Genomic DNA, 23,383 nt, shown 5'->3' on the forward strand with positions numbered 1-23,383 from the left:
AAGAGGAAATACTAGGAAAAGATATTAACCAAATTATATTTTTATATTTTATATTTAAGATCAGTTAGTTTAGGGCATAAAGACAGACAACAAATATTGTTCAAGTATCCCTGTACTAATAATTGACAGTAAGGTACATGAGGACCAGAACTGGCTTCCCATCTCATTGGGGAGATTAAAGCATAATAATAGACAATAGTTGTCAAATGTTTGTTATTGTTATTAAAAAATAATAAAAACAAAGCCCCCAGTTTAAGTAACACAAAGGTCAGCTGCCCAAACATAGCTAGGTAATAAAAACATGTCATCCTGATTTTCACCAAACACTAACCCTAAACCTAAACAAACACAAACATAAAAGTTTTGGACTGGGGATGTAGCTCAGTGTGAGAGTGCCTGCTTAGCATGCGCAAAGCCCCGGACTCAATGCTCAGCACCACATAGAAAAGCTAATCATCATCATCATCATGATAAATAAATGAAATAAATGTATTGTTCTTATCATTATTGTTAAAGAAAGTTTATTTAATGACACTTGTTACAGCACAGCAATGAAGACTTTATCAGAACCATGGAGATAGAGGTAGGGGTGACTGCAACAGGGTCTTGCAATGGGGGAGAGAGATTGGTCCCACTCTGACCACAGCATGGGTAAGTGGGCTTCACTCACAAGCAGCAGGTGAGGGCCAGTGGATGAAAAGTAACCAAGGAGAAACATCAGGGGCCAGGGGCCTTCTGGCTACAATGAACTAACAGAAGTTGTGCTGAAGTGAAGACAGATGGGGGCTGTGGATGAGGAACCTGATCAGATGTCGAGGACCATCAGGTATTAAGGATGGGAGTTCATAGTGTTCAAAGTGACATAGAAGAGTTCTTTGCTGAAACTGGATTTTATAAGGAAGTCCACAGATGGCCCGAGAGGAAGTTTCAGATGTAAAATTTGGCCAAGCAATGAATCTTTGTCATCGTGATTCAATGAAATTAAACCAGTTGGCTACAGGCTAATCAGCTTAAGACAGCTTAAAAAGGAATGTATGACAGATAGTTGTTAAAAAGATAAAAATACTTCCTCATTTATGCTCCATAAACTGTGCTGTGACTGCTGTAAAACAGAAAGAGTCAGGCCTCCCAGTTTGTGAACTGTTCTTTTTCATGTACCATAAACTCTTAAAATTCTCACTTTGATCTGTTTTTATTTGGGGCACCATGTTTCACACCATACATGCACTGTCTTATTTATTCCCAAGATCAACTTCATGAAGTGGCTACTGGTATTAAGTTCTCCATTTTAGAGATGAGGAAACCAAGGCATTTGCTAAAGATTTCATAGCTAAGGAAGGCAGAAGCCGGGAATCAAGTTCAAGACTCTCTGACTCCAAGGACCGGACATGTTTCATGTGCCCTTCTATCCTGTTAGGTTTTCCTGATGCACATTGGTATCATGTAGCTAGAAATGACATAAATGTACATTAAGAAAATAGCAATGCCAGTTAGAAAGCATATAAGAGTGCCAAAGCCAAAGACACTCTTATAGGTCACCAGATACAGAAACATCTGGGCGAGCTTAGCAAAGTAGAGACTTGATCTGAATTTGGACGTGAACTCAGAGAAGATGCACAGGATGATGATATCGTGTGGGATGGTGCCAAGGATACCCACCATGCTCTCTCACAAATGGTCCTTTGGTGCTGCCAGAGAAAGAAAATTGGCCTCTTGACTCATCGAGTTCATCTATTGTGATCTTTCTTGTATAATTAGAAATATATATAATAAACTTTAATATATTTTTACAAAGCATATGTAAATATTCATATTTAAGGCATACTGGCTGTGACAAGTTCACATAGCTATGTATCAATCATTTCTATTTTATTTTTGTAGTCCTGGGGACTGAACTCTGGGCCTCACCCATGTGAGGTAAATGCTCTATCTCTGAACTACAACCTCAGCCCTTTTTTTTTTTTAGAGAAATTTTTTTTTTTTAGTTGTCAATGGACTTTATTTATTTATTTATTTTCTGGAATTTCAGTACTTTTATTTATTTACACTTCAATCTTATATTCATAAAGAATTTCTTCTATCATATGACATGATGCAAGATATAACTTATCTAAATAATATTTACTTGATATTTCCTTCATTTATGGTTTTTTTTTTAATTGTTCGATTTATATTGTAAACAAATGGGGTACAATTTGTTTCTCTGGTTGTGCATGGAGTAGAGGTGTACCATTTGTGTAGTCATACATTTACATAGGGTAATGGTGTTTGATTCATTCTGTTGTTTTTCCCTTCCCCCCCCACCTCTCCCACCCCTCTTTTCCCTCTATGACAGTCCCTCTTTCCTCCATTCTGCCCCCATTATGTATCATCATCTGCTTATCAGTGAGATCATTTGCCCTTTGGTTTTTTGAAAAAAAAATTATTTTGAGGCAGGGTCTTGCTAAAGTGCTAAGGCTGACCTTGAACTTACCATCCTCCTGCCTCAGCCTCCCAAGTAGTAGGGATTACAGACGTGTGCCACTGTGCCCAGTTTCATTTCAATTTTATAGATGAGAAATTCTATGCAGCCCCATACACTGTGAGAGTTGATGAAGGTGTTGGGAGACGACTCTCCATGGGTCTGCCTTGTTTCTGCTTATCTTTCCAACTGCTCTTTGTTTAAGACCACCTTTCAAGGTAGTTAGTGATCAGCCTTGGAAGATAGAAGTAGTGTCTCCCTCACTGTCCATTGTAAACAATTTGGGTTCTCTAAGCTGAGTTCTTCTCCTGCAACGGAACTCACTTTATCTGCAGATGTCCATCCCAGCTGATTTTTGTTCCCCGCAAAAGACCTGGGAGAAAAGAGCAAGCTAGCTGGTCCAGGCCACTTACTTTGCCATGAGTAATAAAGTCCTTTATCTCTGATCCAGAAATCTCATGTCTATGCCAGCAACCATAAAACTGTGGCAGTTGGCTTGCAAGTAGTATGAAACCACAGACTTATGTAGATAGGTCAAATCGGTCCTCATCCTTATTGAAAAATAAAGTATCTTCATTGACATTCACTGGATTGATATCACATTGGTCCACCCTATATAGCTCAGAGAAACCAAGAAAGATAAAATGTCTGGGCTCCTTAGCTAAACATCTGGGGGTGGGGGTGGGGCTCCCGGGATGCTGAGCTAAGGTGTCCAGAGACTAGGTTAAGGAAAGCTCCTTCCGTGTCCATTCCCTTAAAATGCTCATCATATGAAGCAAGGGTTGACAAACTATGGCCCATGAGCCAAATCTGGTCCACCATCTGTTGTAGTAAATAGTTTTATTGTCTATATATTATCTATGGTTACTTTTGTATAGGAATAAGAGTCGAGTGGCTAAGATAGAGACAATATTACCAACAAAGCCTAAAGTAGCTACTGTCTATCCTTACACAGGAATCTAAAGGAAGAGGTAGACACACAAAAAATAATTTCCTAAAGACAAACAACATTATGTGAATGAAATACTATAAACACACACACACACACACACACACACACACACACACGGGTACATGTGTGATCCCAACCTTCCACATGCCTATCATTTATATGCCCAGTCTTCTTTCATCCCCACAGCAACTTTATGAGACATGTGAGTTAGAAATATGGCTTCTGAAGTCAAATTAGCTTCAAATTTAAAGCTTTACCACTTAACTAGCTGAGTGACCTTAGGTAAATTACTTAACCTCTCTTACATCAATTTTCTCTCTTATTAACTGTGGATTGTTATATCATAGGGTTCCTGAAAGAGTTAAAACTGCATAGAATGGCCTGTGGCACATAGTAAACAGTATGGAAATATTTGTTATTTTGATTTATTACCACTTTCCATTAGGATAAATGAGAGACAGAGAGATAAGTGATTTTTTTGAAGGTTACATGGCTAGAAAAAAGAACATAATCTCAGCTCTGATTGCAAAGCCTGGGCTTTTGTCTGCTGTTAATATGTCACCTCTTATTGAATTTATAAATAAAAACAGTACAATAAAATTTGCCCTCTCCAATAATGCTTTTGTTTCTAAAATTGTGATTCATGGCTTATTTATTGGCAGATCCTACAGGTTTCTCTTGTAATGTGTGAGTTCCTAAGGAGCTCTCTTTGAATTTGCTTTATTAATAGAGTCATACCTGACACTTTGATGATTGTCCTCCGGAGTGAAGTTCCCCATGTATTATTGAACTAATTATATCCATGACTTTAAAATTAAAAGACTAAACACAACTTTTACTAATGAGCTCTAAAATTCTCAAGTGATTTGAAATAAAGAATAGTACTTGTAAATACGAAGCCATAAAATAAGTGATTTGACACTATTATATTGATCTAAGAATATACCAAGGACAGTGATATTTTCCATAGAGTCTTTAGTCAATTTTCAAATTTTGGGTTTAAAAACAAGCATTATGTGAATCAGATACTTTCTCTGAACGGTTCTAAGTACAGTATCCTGATGTCCTCTACCTCCCATCTCCAGATGGCTGTCTTGGGCAGAGGAATACCCTGGTGCTACCTTCTTCAGAAGCACGTGACTATTTGTAAGAATCCCATCTCAATTAAAAGAAGAGGACACTGTCCATCAGATTTCACATATTATTTTGAGCTTCTAGAAAAGCATTTTTTCCATGGATGAGAGTGTTTTTTCTTCCTCCCTGATGTGCATTTGCTATAAGCACAGTCAGACTTGAACTCTCATCACATACAGAAGCATCTACCTGGAGATCGGAAGCTTGTGGGAAGGATTCTATTTAACTGCTGATTTCTCCACTAATTAATAGCTATTTCTAAGTTAGATATGAATTTTAATGAAATGTTTTGATCCCCAGAAGTGAAGCTCTAGTTAGATTCTGACAGAATAACAACTACAAGCTATGGTATAGAAATTGTTTCAAAAAACCTCACAACCGCAATACTTGCCAGGGTTTGGGGGTTTGTAAGCCAGTTCATTCTGATTCAAAGCTCTGTAGTTCCAGATATTACCTCCATAGTGTCTCGTCTAGTTTTGACCAAAGTTATGCCATTCCTGGCCAAAGCACATAATTCCTGAAGGAGATACTTAGAACTTTTCCCTCCTACAATAGTGACTGAGAAGGTTGTATATTCCAGATAATGCTGCTACAAAATGGAGTGGCTTTGTCTTAGTTTGTTTTCTGTTGCTATAACTAAATACCTGATGCAGGGTAATACATAAAGAAAAGAGGTTTATTTGGTTCATGATTCTGGTAACTGGAAAATCTAAACAGCATGTTGTTGGCATCTGGAATGGGTCACCTGGTAGAGTTATAACATAACAATGGTATCACATGGCATGAGAGCCAGAGGGAGAGAGACTGATGATAGTGACAGAAAGTAGCCCTGTGGTGCGAGAGGAAACAAGAGAGTGGGGAGGGGCCAGGCTTGCTCTTTTATAACAAACTGCTCTCCAGGAACTAATTCATTCCAGTGAGACAGAAATCACCTCACTAGATTAGCCTTATTCCCTTCACAAGGATGGTCATGAGCAATCAATTTCCTCCAGGCCCCACCTCTTAAAGGTTCTAACACCTCTCAATACCATTTCAAAGGGAACCAGGCCTCCCGCACATGAATCTTTGGGAGACAAGTCATATCCGGACTATAGCAGGCTCCTGTAAGCACAGGACCACGTGGAGCAGAGCCCTTTCTAGAAGTTGAATTGTTTGATGTGTAGTGTGATAAGACTTTTAACTTAAGCTAGTGAAGCCCAGGAATTGTTTATCACAACTATAGAACCATATAATCAACTTCATCTATTTTCCAACTGGATTGTCTTTTTCTCAGTAATTTATAGAAGATCTTTGCCTATTAAAGATATTAACATTGTGTCTTTTACATATGCTGCATTTTTTCTTGCTGCTGTAATTTTGTTTACAACGTATTTTGCTGTCAAGAGTTTAAAGGTTTTATATAGCTAAACCTGTCCTATACGTTCTTTGAAAGTTTTTCTGTCTTTATAGAAAGGGTCTATCCCCTTGCTAAGATTTAATTTTCCCATTACTATTTACTGCAAAGGTTATCATTTTCCCCACTGGGAAAAAAAGCTACTTTTATCAATACTAAATCCCAGCTATGCATATATAGATCTATGTCTGGAGTCTTTATTTTTCTATTTTGATGTCTGCACCATTCTATTTTTTTTGTATTTCTTTTAATACATGTTCTGATATGTGGCATAGCTTATTCCCCTACATTATTTCATTTCAAAATACTCTTGGTGTTCATACACATTTATTCTAGATAAATTTTGCTGTCTATCGAATCTAGAAAAGCAAGTGTTAGGATTCTAGGGGAAATTATACTAGTTATGTATATTAGCACGGTGACTATCAAGGTGGCACATGACTATAATTGCTACTCAAGGTGGAGGCAGGAGAATTATAAGTTGGAGGTCGGCCTGGGCAACTCAGTGAGACCCTACCTCAAAATAAAATAAAAAGGGCTGGGAGTGTATGTAGCTCAGAGGTCAAGCACTTGCCTAGCATGCCTGAGGTCCTGGGTTCAATTCCCAGGACCCTGCTCTGACCCTCCAACAAATAATGGGGAATACTGACATTTTGTACTTCTTAGTTTCCTATCCAAGAATATGCTGTGTCTTTTTTATTCAGATCCCATTAAAATTTTGTAATTTGTCTTGCTTATTTCTTGCTAAATTTATTACTAGGCATTTCCTGATCTTTGTTGCTGTTGCAAACATATTTTCTTTCCATAATTGGCTGATTATTAAATTTTACAGCACCGTTTAATGGGTAAAACAGAATATATGAACTTCAAAGACCTGTCTGAGAAAACAATTTTAACTATTCCTGCTCAATAATTACCTAGAACCTCATTGAGAGAAATACTGCAAATAACTGTCTCGAAGATGCAAGAAAGGAATAGTGTCTTTGGCATGCACCAGATATCAAAAAGTTATGTCTACCTGGGCCCTGTCACAGTGGCTCTGCTCAGAACACTTACCTGATTTCACCTTGATGTTAAATCATCCTTTTCAGAACTTACTAGAAGGTTTTTTCCTACATCACATTTGGTCATCTCCATAAAACTCCCAAAGAGAAAAACTTGCCCTGGTCTTTGATTGTCTGAGAAATTGCTCTGGACTTTTGCCTAGTGGACCCTGGGGTAAATTCTTCACCAGAAAGCATCTCCCTCTGCATTGACTGCGAGAGTGTTTAGAGTCAAATTTTCATTCATCATCATTTTCATGAATGCATTTTGAATTCTAAACTTATTCCTGGCCTTGAACTTTCTTATGTGTAATGCCCATTTTTTATTTATTTTCATCTTGTTACACCTTATGTATCTTTGTAATTCACTTTAAACATTTACTTCACCAAAACAGACTTGAAAATGCTGAAATGGGCTATCCTATAATCCATGTTCTAATTTCATAAAATTGTGAGACAAACACTATACCATTTGAAATAAAGAACTTTATTCTGAAATAATTATTTTCTTTGAAATTACATAATAGTTCATAAAAAATAATCTCAATCCTAATTTCTTAAGTCAAATTCACTTTAAAATACCTTTTAAGCAAATGATTATATGGTCAGCCATGGTGGGTCATGGCTGTAATCCCAGAGATTTGGGAGGCTGAGGCAGGAGGATTGTAAGTTTGAGGTTGGCCTCAGCAACTTAGAGAGATGCTGTCTCAAAATTAAAAATAAAAAGGGCAGGGGATGTATTACATTGGACCCCTGGAATCAACCCTTAGTACCAAAAAATAAAAGAAAATAAAATATAAAAAGAAAATGATTACATGGGTAAATTTTAGACTTGAAGCCTGGTTAGGAGATACATACATCATGAGATTCATCTTACTGCTAATGTTTATTTTCCTCATTGAAATGTGTTTACTCCCTGTTTTGTGCTCAAGACTGAAAAAACAATTCGTTGGCAAAGATTATTTTTTTAAGTTGTATTAATTTAAAACTTTATTTTGGTGACTCAGCCTAATAATGTGTAAGAACAAATCGGGATCGTTTTTGACTGAAAGTCTATTTTTTTCTTTCCTTTTAATCAGTGCAGGTTAATTGTACAAAATAATGGGCTTCACTGTGACAACTTTGCACATATATGTAAATGCAGTTTGGTCCTACCCATCCTCCCTGTTAGCCTAGAGCCCCCTTTTCTCTAGTGGTCCTTCTATTTTCATATCACCATTCCCCCACCTCCACTGAAGGTCTGTTTGCAAGTTAATATAGACAAGACAAAGACATTTTTGGGAAATATTTTTTAGAACTTTTGGTTTGTTTGCTTATGGTGCTGGGGATTGAACCCAGGGCCTCACACATGCTAGGCAAGTGCTGTACCACTGAGCTACATCCCCAGTCCCTAAAAACTAATTTTAATTCAATGAAGTCTATCTAAGTAGTGTTGTTAATGGTAAGTTTTAAAAAACATGAACTAAAGAGTTAGAAAGGAATTTGTAATATTAAGGTCTATAAGTCTATCAATACTCACACTATCCAAATCTTAATGAAAGCAAGAAAGGGTGATTGAAGACATTAAAAATCCTCTGACTTAGTGTCAGCAAGTGCTCTCCAAGCATCCTGGGTGTGAAGGACAGAGTCTGTCAAGGGCCAGAGTCTTCCTGGGAGCAGCTGAGAGTTTGTACTCATGAACCCTAAAGGGACAGAGAGGCACAGTGATCCGGGTTGGTCCAACCACAGTGACTTTTATGTGACAGATTGTGAGTAGAGAGGACCTAATAACGACTCTTTGCCACCAACCCGAATCCAGCACACAACAAAGTTCAAGAAAGTTCCTCATTTCTGCACAGAACATTTCTAATACTTTTATTTATAAGATCAATGGATGAACTTCTTAGGGTATGTAGCGAATTTCCCATTTGAACCCCTCTTGGATTCCTTGGCTAGCTCAGAGAAACCGGTAGAGGTCGGCCTCCCTGCTCTGTAGCCTCAGCAGCGACCCTGGGTGGAACATGACGTCCACGATGTAGACCTCGGGCTGGGGCAGGCCCCCGGTCGCGCCCTTCCGAGACTCGTTCTGCAGCTTCACTTCGTTCCACGCGCGGCCGTACTCCCCTCGAACCAGGCTGCAGCCCAGGCCGATTTTATCAGCCAGAGCCTGTGGGAAAGAAACCCAGAGACAACATCAACCAAGGGACGCGGCAGTGGGATTGAGGGAAGAAGCCCTTAGCTGTAAGCCCACCGTGGCTGAAGGTCAAGTCGACCTTGCAAAGCCATGCTTAGTTAGGAGGCTGAAAAACGTGGAGGACTGTGACGGGAGCCAATCACATGTGAGACGCTCCCTGGTGACTGTGGCCTCAGAGGGTCCTGTGGTAAGTGACATTTTTCAGGCAGTTCTGCAATACTGAATCAGCCTAAGATGGATAAGGTGTTGGAGAGAAGCTATTGCGAGGCTCTTGGTCCCAGTCCACCTATCAATCTTTCCACACCTCTAGGTCGCTCTTGGCTGTGATTTGCAGTGGGATTGAATGGGGGAGTCAAGTTTGTGGGGACCTACTTCTAGCCAACTTATTCTGTGTAAGGTAGGCCAGGACTGACCTAGAAAGGGAAGCAGAATTGTGAGTGGCCAGTCCTTCTTGGGCCACTTGCTGCCACCTCACTAGAGGATACTTATGTTCCTTAGCCACTGCCTCCTCAAATTGCCCTGATTTTTCCTGATTTTGAGGTTATATATATATATATATATATATATATATATATATATTTTTTTTTAAGTGTCTAAAATAATCTGGAAATTTCTCAGCCAGTTTATAGTGAATAACAGAACTGGGAATAACTGCCTGGGTTTAAATTTCCCCTCAGCCTTGAGGCTTACTAGCCCCTAACCACAAGCCAATGATTCAGCACATCCAGGCTTCCGTTTCTTCATCTGTGAAGTGAGAACAACCGTCCCTTCCTCATTCAGTAGTTATGAAGGTGAAGTGAATTAATATTCATTCAGTATTAAGAGTAAGTACTCTGTAAATGCTGCTCTGTTCCATAAGGCAAGACTTGTGTTGTTTTTAATGATCTTCATATTCATATATTAATTTAGTTTATTGATTACTTACTATGTAATTACTGCCAAGTAGTTTTGGGTAGGCCAAAATGATTAAGACGTGGTTGTCATTTTCAGGACTATATATTCCATCTAACCTGACACAGCCTAGTAAACAGTTCACTGCAACACAAATAGTATCTAAATATATGGCCCTCACAGTCCAGTGGGGTATAGAGACCAAAAAAAAAAAAAAAAAAAAAAAAAAAAAAAATCATCTATCTATCTACATATGAAAAATAGTATTTACTGATTTTTTAACACCATCTCAAAGCACTTTAAATCATCAAAACAATCCTATGGAATAGGTGCTATTCCCCATTTTATAGAGAACAAATCTGAAATCAGATCCTTTCTCAAGATTACTGTAAATGGTGACCCAAAGTGAGAGCCAGGGTACCAGTCTCCAGAGTCTGTGTTTGGGATCTTGGGGAAATATGTCTGAGTGAGTGAGCCAGCTAGCAAGCAAATGAGCTTGCATGTTCTTTGTGGAGTGGGACACAAGGTTATCTGCTTAGAGGGAAGAGGTGCAGATGAAAGGGCTTGCACAGATGGAGCAGATGTGGGGCACAGCTGCTGAGGAAAATTAGGGAAAAGTCCGTGATAAGCAACTGGAAGGGTGGCCATCGACACTCACGTCCACTCGAGTCTGAGCACCCTGACTCTGCTGTGGCGCTCCCCTCTGTCCCTTCTGCAGTCTCGTGCAATTGGACTAGTCTAGGTTGGCTGGGAGACAAATGGAAGGAAGGGGAGGGAGAAATTTGGGATAGCAGCAAGTCAACTATTAGGAGGGAGGCTGCCTAGGGTAGGGTGTAAAGCCAAAAAAGGGTCCATCAAACTGGGAGAAAAGGGGGAGATAAAGAGGGAGACAGGAGGGGTGGGAGGATGAGGGGTTTTATCAGTGAGTATTGGTGCTCAGGATTTCAGTGGTGGTAGAGTTCTGAGTAATTAGTTGCATGACCCAGTTGAGTTATGAAGGTTACAAGATCAGTTTGGCATAGTGAGTTATGTTCTGAATGCCCCCCACCAATCTGTATGTGATGATATTTGGAGGTGGGGGCCTTTGGAAGGTGATTAAGTTTAGATTAGGTCATGAGGGTGAGACCCCATGATGGACTTGTGCCCTTTAAAGTATAGGAAGAAACCAGAGCGCTCTTTCTATCTGCCCGTGAGGATGTAATAAGAAGGCAGTTATCTGTTAACCAGGAAAAAAGGGCCCTTTCCAGACACTGAATCTGCTGGTACTTTATCTTGGACTTCTCAGCTTCCATAACAGTGAGAAATAAGTGTTTGCTACTTAAGCCCCCAGTCCATAATAGTTTGTTACAGCAGCTAAACTGTCTAATATAGTGGCTATGAGATACTCATATGGAGCTAGTTGTAAGGGAATCAGATACCAAGATCTGGAATGGGGAGAGTTTTAAGGAATGGAAGAAAGAAATTGTAAACCTTAGGCATTTAAGTACTATATAAGGCCACACGAAGAAAGACTACGATGTGAAATTCACGAAGAGAGAACAGAAGAAAGCCAGGCCCAGAATCTAGAGAAACCCCAGTATTTTAAGAGAGGGGTGGAGGAAGAGAGGTCTCCAAAGCAGATTGAAATGAAATGGCAAGAGAGGACAAAGGCAGCCAAAGAGGGCAGTAGAATGGACAGTGACAGTTTTTTTGACATATTAAGTAAGAACAGATGTTGTGGAGGTCACTATGGTCTTTATCAAGAGGGTTGGAACAAGGCCAGACAACAGTGGGTTGGGGAAAGTAAGAGGTGAGCCAAGGAGTGGCTAGAAATTGGTAGACTCAGAATTTTGACCAGGAATGGGAATTATCTCAGGATAGAAGCAGTGTGGTTGTTTTTATGTTTGTTTTATTTTGGGGGTGTTTATTTATTTATTCATTTTTATTCAGATAAGCAGGTGTTCAAATTCTAGTTCTACCTCTGACTGAACTTGGGTAAATTATTTTTCCAACTATTCTTTCCTTGTTTTTAAAGCAAGGGTAGTGTTTCAATCTTTGGCATTTTTGAGGTTCTTCACAGTGGTGTTTATCAAGCACCTGGTACACAGTTCAAAATGATGACTGTCATGAGACTAGGCTCTGTAATAGCACTTGTAGATACTATGAAAAGAGATTTATGTTTTCTCTTTATATATTATAGACTTAAGCCTCTTTATATTTTAAAGGGGAATGGTTAATAGAAAGAGATTTAAGACAGGAGAGGGAACAATTAGTAGAGCAAGAAATCCAAAGAAACAGGAGAGGATTTGGATCATGAACGGGATTAGCCTGGACCTGGAGGCAGGATACTGGATGCAAGGAGGCTGATGGGTATTTGGGAGAGGGTAGGAATTTTGCATATTTGGTCTGTAGTATAGGAGACTTTCTCTCAACTCCTATTACATGCCAGGCACTGGATACAACAGAGCAAAACATCTCTCCCTCTTTAAAGTGAATATTCTAGTGCCCTCATCTCGGTGAACGAGGCCATCTTCCCTGGTTGAGCCATTCTGCTCCTCTCACGCAGTCTCTCACGTCATACTCCAGCAGCCACCAACTCCTTTTGGTTGTTTCTCCTAAATCTCCCTCTAGGTCCATCACCCCTTTGGTACATGTCGTCTGCACATGTTGCTCCAGCCACCTTCTAATTGGTCCTCCTGTCCCTGGTCTTGCCTCTACTCTAATTCATTCCTCCTTCAATCACCTGAATGAGCTTTCAAAATCATGTTCCTCCCTTCCCCCTTGACAGTTTTTGGTGGCTACTCTCAGATTTTAGAATGAAGTGCAGACCTACATGGTGCTTTAGAATTGTCTTTATTTAACTCCTTTTTTTTTTTCATCCAGATAACCTACTCTGCATTACTCAAACAGACTCTCACACTTGTGCTATTTTGCTAAGGGTGTTTGCTCTCTGTAGAACACTGTAGTCTTTCTTCTTTACCTTATGAAATCTTATATACCCTCTAATATTTGAACTATATACCACTTCCTTCTCTGAAACCTTCCATATCACCTTAGAGGATGCCTGGTACCCCTTGAATGCAGGGACTCCTGTTTTGGTCTCTCTGTACTCCCAGACCCTAGCAGAGGCCCTGGCTGTACTAGGTTTATGATAAATGCCGAATGAATATGCTTCCAATAGTCTGGATATATATGCAGGCATGTGTATATGTATATACACATATATGTATTTTTGTACATATATATTACAAATATGTCAAATATAAGCCAATCTAAGTGATAAGGCCAATATTACCCAGTGAAATGTTAGCAACTGGCTCACCCTGATATGCTAAAGACAAAACATATTAACTTAATGGCAAATAGACAAAATATCTGAAATACCTTGAAAAGCAAAGCTCGATGGTAGAAGATTCCTTTTTTGATATATCCAATTGGTATAACGTTGGATTTAAGTTGAAATTTTAGTTCACTTATGTGAAGTTCCCAGCCAAAATCAGGCAGTTTCTCTTTTGAAATCTTACCACCCATTTTTTCTGCCACATACCTGTGTCAATTACGTTGAAATAAAATCAATCAAGTTTAATAACTCACTTTGGATGGTTTGCATACAATTATATATGTATTATTGTCTATGTAAAATTCCATGATTTTTGGTGTTTGATTTCCTTTTTTTCTTCTTTTTTTTTTTGGCTTTGGGGATTGAACTCAGGGGCACTCGACCACTGAGTCACATCCCCAGTCCTATTTTGTGTTTTATTTAGAGACAGGGTCTCACTGAGTTGCTTAATGCCTCGCTGTTGCTGAGGCTGGTTTTGAACTTACGATCCTTCTCCCGAGCCACTGGGATTAGAGGCGTGTGCCACCGCATCTGGCCTTGATTTACTTTTAAAAATGTAAAAATTTACTTATAATGAGGTTAACATTATGCTTACTGTATGTGTATACATATATATATATACAAATTCTAGCAACTTAATATAATGTGAAGAAGAAAATCAAAGCTACTTTCCCAACATTTATAGCAAGATACAAATCAACATTACACCAAATATAAATGCAGTTTTAAAATTTATCTCTCTCAAAAGTATTTTTAATTATAATGTTTTAATCTCAAGTCCAAGGTGTTGCACTAACATAAGAATCTTCTTTCAAGAAATTTAAACTCAGAGACAAGACAAAAATTTCCCATTAGATTCACTGACATTTTCAAGTCTTTTAATTTTACTTTTTTCTTTTATATGTATATATAAAATAAAATATAAATAAATAAAATAAAATATATATACATTAATTTAAAGAAAGACATGACATCTTATATATATATATATATAAAATAAAATATAAATAAATAAAATAAAATATATATATATTAATTTAAAGAAAGACATAACATCACATAGCATTGAAGTTAGAGAGAGAAGAGGAGGAACTGGAAGAGAGCAGTGAGCAGTGATTGGGGGGGGGGGCACTGTGTTTATGGTTTTCTCCTAGTGCTGGGAAGTTAGCAATTGCACCTGCAAAAATCCTCTGTCAACTAAGGTCACCACTCTCTGTAGAATTGCAAATTTAAAAGAATTTCCTCTTGCTGTACTATGAAGAACACTAACTTAAAAAAAAAAAAAAAAAGAAAAAAGAAAAAGACTCAGTGGCTCACACCTATAATCCCAGCTACTCTGGGGCTACACAGGAGGATCGCAAATTTGAGAACAGCCTGGGAAATGTCATGAAATCTTGTCTCAAAATATTTTTTTTAAAGGACCGTGGCTAGAGCTCAGTGGTAGAGGGCTTGCCTAGCACGTGTGAGGTCCTGAATTTCATCCTCAGCACCATGAAACAAAACAAAAAATCTAACGAACAAAAACCCAAAGGGAAAGTGTTGAGAAAGTTGGAAAACGGCCCACAGTTCTGTCCAGCCAGGAGGGTGTTAATGAATGCCAAAGGGCCAAGGGCATGGGGATGAACTTCTGCATCTCTCTTTGGCTTGTAGTGGGCTCAGGCTTAAAAGGACGATGATTCGGGAGTGATGGAAAGTACCACGGATGGGAACAAAGCCCGGGGAAATTTGACAAAAGTCTACAGGAACTGAATCAAAGGTTTGCTGAAGTCATCACTTCTCAAGGACACCAGGAAAAACTTCTGTCGCCAAAAATGCTGTCTTTCAGTCCTGGCTGACATGAAGTCAGTGATCTGGCAGCTGTGACACTTACAGTTGTCACATCCAGGTTTGATGACTGCTACTCACTTCTACTTGGAGTAGACGCAGGCTCCCATGGAGACGGCAGCTGTTGTACCAGCCAGCCGCTCACCTCCTGGCTGGTGTCAATCATGAAGCCTCTTCCTCCATGTCTAGGAATTCCTGATCCCTTACAGCCACCAAGTCACATCTCAGCCTTTCCTTAGTGGCATCTGATTCAACACTCTCATGAGGACCAGTACACCCCAGGCTCTTAGGACACTCACACCCCACTTTGGAGCAATGTGAAACACAAAGTATCAAATATATAGTAGAAAAACAGAGGATGGTTATTTGTATGAAAAATCACTTTTGAGTTACAAATAATTCACGGTGGGACTTCTTTAAATTATGAGCACTCCGTACACCTAACAAATGATATATTTCTCAAACTTTTGATTCATTCATAATATCTCCAAGAGCACACTGAAAGATGCTTTCAATGGTTTAGCTGCAGAAAATAACACGCATTTTTCTCTAAACAATTCCTAGCTCCTAGCTCTGATTCTTCAAGTAAAAGTGACCTAAAAGAAACACTGAAATGTTTTGAAGTGCATCATGCTTCAGCTTCAGAGTCAGAACAAGGATTCTACGAAGTTCAATTTTATTGTGATGGAGTTGCCTAAAAATGTCTTAAAAAGGAAAGCAAACCACTAACAGAAACAACATTCAGAAATTAAAAATGTATATGTATACCTAGAGAACTTACTTGGCAAGAGCCTCAATCTGTTCCTTAATATTGGTTATGGGCAGTATTGATTTGGTCACCTCATATACATAAACACAGAAGTCAGGATCGGAGGGAGGGAACCATTCTTTATCAGAACTTTCTCCAGTCAGTTTTGGAACTGCCAGAATTTCTTCCTCCTCTTTCAGTTTTTCCTCTTCTTTTTTCCCTCTGCCTTTCCTTTGAGAGCAAAGAACAATCAAAATCATATCTTCTGCTAGACAAATGAATGAACACTAATTATGCTGAAGAACGTTAAAGAAATATTTAATTTCTCAATAACCATACCATATGCAGTTTAGAAATTTTCATTTATTGTCTATGTTATCCTGGAAAAATCAATTTTGAAGAGAATCTACATTATTGGTATATATTATAAAAATCATATATTGGGCTTCCACACAATTGCCCAGCAAGGTTTCTGACAGAGTGTAAACATAAAATAAAATATTTATTGAATTGGAAAAAATTGGTTTGCCTGAGCTGGACTTATATCTTGCTTCAGTTAACCCTTCTACAAAAATTTGGATAATTAAATTTAAGAAAAATTATACAAACCATAAAAGAAAATAAGAATGGTATATAATTTCCAAGTCACATAGGAGCAAAGACTTATTCAAGATTTATTGAGAGAACATACTTAGTAAAAATAAAATTACTTAGCATCAAAAAACTATATACTATTAATTAAAAGTTCTAGGCTTAGAGAATTACTACTTACCATGCAGCTTTTGTTTAGTAAAGATTAATATAATTTCCGTTTAATGGAAAAGGTACTGCACTGTAGGATGTTAACCAGTTTTGTACAGAACTCAGCAATTTTTTTGTAATATTCCTTAATTAAATTGGATATAAATACCTCATAACTCAAATGTCTTTTGAACCAGTATTAACATCTTACTGGTTCCCTCACCAATTAATGAGTTGAACAAAAAACAATGACATGTGGTCTCATTCCAGGTAGCAAGGAGTAAGCACATTCCACTCTTTCCCACTGAACATAGTCATACAACCTGGACAATATGCATGCAACAGCTATTTGAGAGTCCGCAAAGTCAGAGACCAAAATATGAATTATTACTAAATCGACAATAGGTATATCCTTTTATTTTCTTTATAATTCCCCATGCTGAACTAAATCTACCCCAATAACTGGAAGTGAGCATCAGCGCAGGCAGAAAGAAATCAAGGAGAAACACTCTTGAGAAACAGGTAAGATAGTGGAGCAAAGTTCCTGTTTCAGTTTTCTCCTTATTCTCCATTTTTGTGCACCCCAGTCCCAAAGGAATGCCAGGACAGTGGTGGCACGAGGGTCCTGTAAGAGCTAATACTGTTTTATTTGCACTCATTCCTCTGACAGTTTGTAGATATTTAGACAATCATACAAGAATGCAGCAGGGAAGAGTAAATGAAGTTTTCTGGCTGGAACACCCAAAGGGAAGCTCGAAGAGATGAGGGGCATGAGGAGAAAGAGATAGAGATCATGGAATGGAAGGAGCTCAGAAAAGTGACCTTGTAGAATTGTTTATGAATTCTTAGGCTTACTCTAAGCTATGCATGCATAGCTTAAACAGTGTATATACTGACTTTGAGAACTGAACTATAGTGTAGACCATCACCCAAGCTTCCAACTGGACACTGGTATGCAAGCAAGACTGATCCAAATGGAACTGCAAGGACTTTGAAAATTGATTGACACTGAAATGACAACCCACAGAGTTGAAGCCTTGAACCCAACTAGGTCATTTAACAGCTGAAATACATACACGTGTGCATATACACACACACACACACACACACACACACACACACACACACCCCTAGAATATCCTTATGACGCATATACGACTTATGGGACTTATAATATTGCAATTTAAAATTACTATGCATATGAACGATGAGGGAATCTCAACTCATGTGGGAAATGGTGATGACTGGTAGATACCAATGCCTAGATGAAGCAGATGTTTTACCCCACAAAGACTTTAAAAGTTTTCCAAGAAGAAAGGTCAAACAATCTTGAAATGAATAGTGAGTTAGAAAGTTGTAGGAAAAAAGGGAAAACATAAAAATAGAATTTTGGACTTGAAAAACCAACCAACAACAACAACAACAACAAAAAACACAACTCCTTGACTGGGTTTAATAGCAGAATAGAGACATATAAATTTGAAGCTAGAACAATAAAAATCATCCAATATGAATAACACAGAAAATAAAAGATTGAAAATCAATTGAGAGACTCTCAGGGACCTCTGGTATTAAAAAAAAAAAAATAAGTGAAGACTAGTGTCATCAAAGTCTCAGGAAAAGAGACAAAAGGGTGCAGAAAGAAAAAAAAATTGAATAGGGGCTGAAATTGTTTCTTATTAGTATAAGGCAAACCAAAGGCATCTACTCCTCAACACATCAAAATCGAACAATTAAAAATTAAAGACAAAGCAGATGATATGACTAGGTACAAAAATTCCAAAGAATGTAACAAAAAACTCCTGGAACTAACAGTTGAGTTCATCCAGGTCTCAGTATGGAAGATCAACACACAGAAATCAGTTGTTTCTAGACAGAAACAACACCTGGAAATCAAAAGTTTGAATTCCTGCCTGATCTGTATGCTCAATAATGAAAAATGCTAATGAAAGCAATCAGAGAAGACCTGAATACATCATGAGACATGCTGTGTTCATGGATTGGAAGACACAACATGTTAATAAGGTCAGTTCTCAAAAAAAAAAAAAAAAAAAAAAAAAAAATCTCTAGCTGTTTTTCTTTCTTTCTTTCTTTCTTTTTTTTTTTTTTTTTTTGGCAGTACTGGGCTGAACCCAGGACCTCACACATGGTAGGCAAGTGGTCTACTACTGACGTACATCCCCAGCTCTTTTTATTTTGAGGCAGTCTCAGTAAATTGCTGAGGATGACTTCAAAATTGGGATCCTCCTATCTCAGCCTCCCAAGAAGCTGGGATTATAGGTGTGTACCACCACATCAAGCTGATATCTAGTTTTAATGAAATGTCTATCAAAATCCCAGTGAAGGGGTTTTCTAGACAGAAAATCTTATTCTAAAACTTATATGGAAAAGCACAGGTTGTAAAGTAGCTAAATTCATCTTGATGAAGAAAAATATTAATAAGAAGACTCACTCTCTGTTAAGGCTTACTATATAGTTACAGTGATTCAGACAGAGTGATACTAGTGGGGGTCAGACAGGTAGATTGATGGAAGAGAGAATCTTGAAATGGAGCCACACAAATATGTTCAACTGATTTCCGACAAAAGTGCAAAAGCAATTCAATGGAAGAAGGATAGCTTTTTAACAAATGGTGCTGGAGCGCCAGTTAGACAAGAGGGATCCATGTGGTGATAAACCTGTTGATTATTTTAATTGTGGTGGTAGACATATAAGCCTACACATGTGATAAATTTGTATAAAACAGAATAGAATCGTTGGATTGTACCAATGTCAATATCCTAGTTACATATTGTGATGAAGTTTCAAAATTTTATAATTAAGGTACATGGGATCTCTCCATATTTTTTTTCCTACAGCAACATGAAAATATATAATTATCTCATTAGAATTTTAATTAAAAAATCCCTTTGGTGTACTTGTGTCTTTCTGGTCTGTCTGTTTCTGTTCATTCCTCTGTCCTTTCACCAATACCACACTATCTTGGTTACTGTAGTTTTATTTTTTAATTTTTTTACAATGAATTAATTTTTTATTTGACTGTTACAATGGAGGGAAATCAAATACAGATCTCTGAATTAGTGTTAATAGAACTAAAACAGAAGTCTACTGAATCAGTATCTTAATCGGCGCATGAGTCAGACTGTACAGTGATATTTTGAGACCCACGCATATGATGTTTTCTCCAATTGTTACAAATCATGAAAATTGGAATTATGAAGGATGGAAAGAACTATTGATCCCTAAATGCCTTTTGATCTATATCCATAATTACTGAAAACACAGTCATCAAAATATCACTTTCACGTAGACAAACTCTGCAGTGAGTAACTCATGCTTCTAAAGAGTTCCAGAAGAATACTTTGACGTACCCGTACTTTCCTCCTGCGGGGTCTGAGAAATGAAACCATACTGCTACTTCAACTGCACCTTCAGTGCCTTGATGTCCTCCACCAACTGGACCTGGGTGTCCCTGATCTCCTGCAGCTCCTCCAGGAACATGGTGAACTTCCCCTGTCTGTCCAGCGTGCCAGCCTCGCCAGCCCCGAAGGACTGGTTCCCACTGCTGTCCGCGGAACCTGACGTGCCACTGGAACACTTGTCGTCGCTCCCATTCTTGGGTTTGTTCACAACGGTGGAGCTGCCCACGTAAACCCTGACACTTGCCTCAGGCCTGAACTCCTCTAAGGAATTTTTTAAGTGCGCGATGTCGTCGGCACTGCCAAACTTATTCCGGATCAAGTTGGCAAACTCTCTGGACTTATTGAAAACAAACACAAGTGGAGTGAGGGGTCCCCCTGGCATGCCCGATTTACCGCTCTCCATGCCGTGGGGGGCAGTTCGAGACTTCACATGGGCATCCTTCAGAGAGTGCTGTATGTCCTTCAGGTTGTCTTTGGAAATGTCCTTGGAGCTTCTGGAAGCTCCATTCTGCTCCATCTCTCTGCGCTTTCTGTGATACTGCTCTAACTTCTTCTGCAGCTGCGCAATGGAGCGAGCTGACTGCTGGTTCTTCTTCTCAAGACTTGTCTGATGCGCCCAGCCTGCTGCTTGTCGGAGCTCTTGTTTCAAATATTCTGCCACGTACCCATCGCGGGATGCCTGCTCAATTTTTATCTGTTCTGTTACTTTCAGGATTTTTTGTTTCAGGTTGTCTGCACCCAGTTTGACCTTGTGGAAGTCCAGGATGACATTTGGGATATCAAAGTTGAGGTTGGTGTCCACCCCCCCATGGCGTAGGTTCATTTGCAGGCTTAAGGTATTCATGTCATGACGTTCTACAGTTTCAGAGGTCTCCGTTCATCATACACAGCTGGTTCCATTCCTCAGGGCTTGTGGTGAGGCTGAGCATCAGTTGGAAGAGTGGCAGAGGGAACCCACTCACATTGTGATTGCGGGGGGGTGGTTACTGTAGTTTTAAAGTATGCCTTTTTTGTGGGGGTATATTAGGGATTGAATTCAGGGGTGCTTGACCACTGAGCCACATCCTATTTTGTGCTTTATTTAGGGAAAGGGTCTCACTGAGTTGCTTAACGCCTTGCTTTTGCTGAGTCTGTCTTTGAACTCCAGATCCTCCTGTCTCAGCCTCCCAAGCTGCTGGGATTACAGGCGGGTGCCACTGCACCTGGCTTAAAGGAAGTCTTAATATTTAAAGTGGAGTGGTTCAACTTTATTCTTCTTTTAAAAAAAATTTTTTTTGGCTATTATATTTAACTTACTGTAAAACTTTTAAAATCAGCATGTCTATCTATGAAACATCCTACTGGGATTTTTGATGAAAGTGTATCCAACCTATAGATCAATTAGGAGATCATTTTGAATATGTTGCATTTTCTAATATTTGAAAGTATATCTCTTCACTTAATTTAAAAATTTCTTTCATAAGTGTTTTGTGGTTTTCAATGTTCAAGTCCTTTAAATGTTTTGCTTCATTTTAATTTCACTTTTCATCTCTTAGGGCTATTGAAAATGATATTTTAAAAGGTTTTGGTTCCAATTTTCATTACTAGTATATAGAAATACAATCGATTTTTGTTTTTGTGTGCTGGTTTTATAGCCTAATACATTGTAAAATTCACCTAGTATTTTTAGAATTTTTTTTCTTTTACTTTAAAAAAGTAGATGATTTAAGAATTTTCTACTTAGACAAATTATGACATATTGTCTGCAAATAAGAATTATTTCCTTCCCCACAGTTTCCAATGTGTTTAACTTTTAAAAAATGCCTATTGCAGCATCTAAGACTTCCAATATAATGTTGAAAAGCAAGGACAGATGATATCCCATCTTGTTCAAGAACTGTGCATTCTTTGATGTAATCCATTCCTTTTCTTCAACTTTCTAAAAATCATTAATAGATGTTGAATTTTGTCAAATGCATCAATAATATGATCAAGTGGTTTTTCTTCTTTATACAGCTAATATGAAAGATTACAGACTGATATTTCAAATATGAACCAGTCTTGCATCTCAAGGATAAAGCTCTCATTTAGATAAATTATATATACTTTTAATATACTGCTGGATTTGATTTTCTAATGTTTCATAGAGAATTTCTGCATCTATGTTCATGATGGATTTTAATCTGCAATTTCATGTAATGCCCTTGGTCTGGTATTGACACTGGAGTAATGCTGGTCTTGGAACATGAGTGGGTAAACATTCTTTCTTTTTCTTGTGAACAAGACTGTGTAGAATTGGTGTTAATTCTTCAAGTGTTTGGTAAACATTTGGTGAAACTTGTGAGTCAAATTTCTTTTGTGGAAATTTTTAATGAACTCAACTTACTAGTCAGAAGACTATGGAGGTTATTTATTTTATCTTTCCCGAGTTTTGGTAGTTTGTAGTTTTTGATGAATTGGTTCATTACATCTCAGTTACTAAACTAATGTGGGTTATTTTTTTATCCTTTAATCAGTGTGGGGTTTGTTCTTTCTTTTCTTGTCAGCCTTGCTAGAGGTTTATGGATATTTCTGATATTTTTGAGGAATCAGTTTTAAATTTCATTGATTTTTGTTGTTATTTTTTCTGTTTTCAATTTCATTGACTTCTGATCTTTATTGTATCTTTCCTTCTTCTTTGTGTTGCATTTATTCTTTTTCTAGTTTCTTGAGCTAGTATCTTAGATTATCGATTTGAGAACTTTTTGCTTTTGTTTCTAGTGTAATAGATTTTGCATTTAGTGTAATCGATTTCTGCTATAGTTAGGATCTTGAATGTCCTTCAAAGGCCCATATGTTAAAGTCTTCGTTACCAGTTTATGGCACTAATGGGAGATGGTAGAACCTTTAAGAAGTGAGGCTGAGTGGGAGGAAGCTAGGTCATGGGAGGTGGCCCTTGAAGGGGATGGGAAAACTTGAAAGCCTGCTCCCTTGCTTTTAGCCACCATGGGGTGAATGGGCCTCCTCTATCATACACTCTCACCATTACATGCTGTGCTGCCACAAGCCCAAAGCAAAAGGTCCAAGTGAACATGGACTAAATGCTTTGAAATCTGTGAACCAAATAAACCTTTCCTTCTTTTGATTATCTCAGTTATTTTGTCACAGCAATGGAAAACTGACCAACACAATTTCCCTCTCAATACTGCTTTAGCTGTGCCCCACAAATTTTGATATATTGTGTTTTCACTTTGAAAATTCACTTCTGTGTTCCTTTTCATTTCCTTTGAGATGTCCTCTTTGTTCCATGGATCATTTAGAAGC

At 38.2% G+C, this 23,383-nt stretch overlaps 1 protein-coding gene and 1 pseudogene across 4 annotated transcripts in view; both read right to left on the minus strand.

The window, feature by feature from the left end:
• Window positions 1-7,531: 7,531 nt before the first annotated feature.
• Armc3 (armadillo repeat containing 3) overlaps window positions 7,532-23,383 on the minus strand; it is a 97,236-nt gene continuing 81,384 nt past the window's right edge. For all 4 annotated transcript variants that reach the window (XM_047521264.1, XM_047521263.1, XM_047521265.1 and 1 more), the window contains 3 exons: window positions 15,972-16,169; window positions 13,411-13,573; window positions 7,532-9,129 (listed from right to left, as the gene is read on the minus strand). In XM_047521264.1, coding sequence (XP_047377220.1) covers window positions 8,920-9,129; window positions 13,411-13,573; window positions 15,972-16,169 — 571 coding nt within the window. In that variant the 3' untranslated portion in view covers window positions 7,532-8,919. The remainder of the gene's footprint in view (window positions 9,130-13,410; window positions 13,574-15,971; window positions 16,170-23,383) is intronic.
• LOC124961870 (transmembrane and coiled-coil domain protein 3-like) lies at window positions 20,019-20,954 on the minus strand (annotated as a pseudogene).

This window comes from Sciurus carolinensis, chromosome 12, assembly GCF_902686445.1.
Source record: "Sciurus carolinensis chromosome 12, mSciCar1.2, whole genome shotgun sequence".
Lineage (NCBI taxonomy): Eukaryota > Metazoa > Chordata > Mammalia > Rodentia > Sciuridae > Sciurus > Sciurus carolinensis.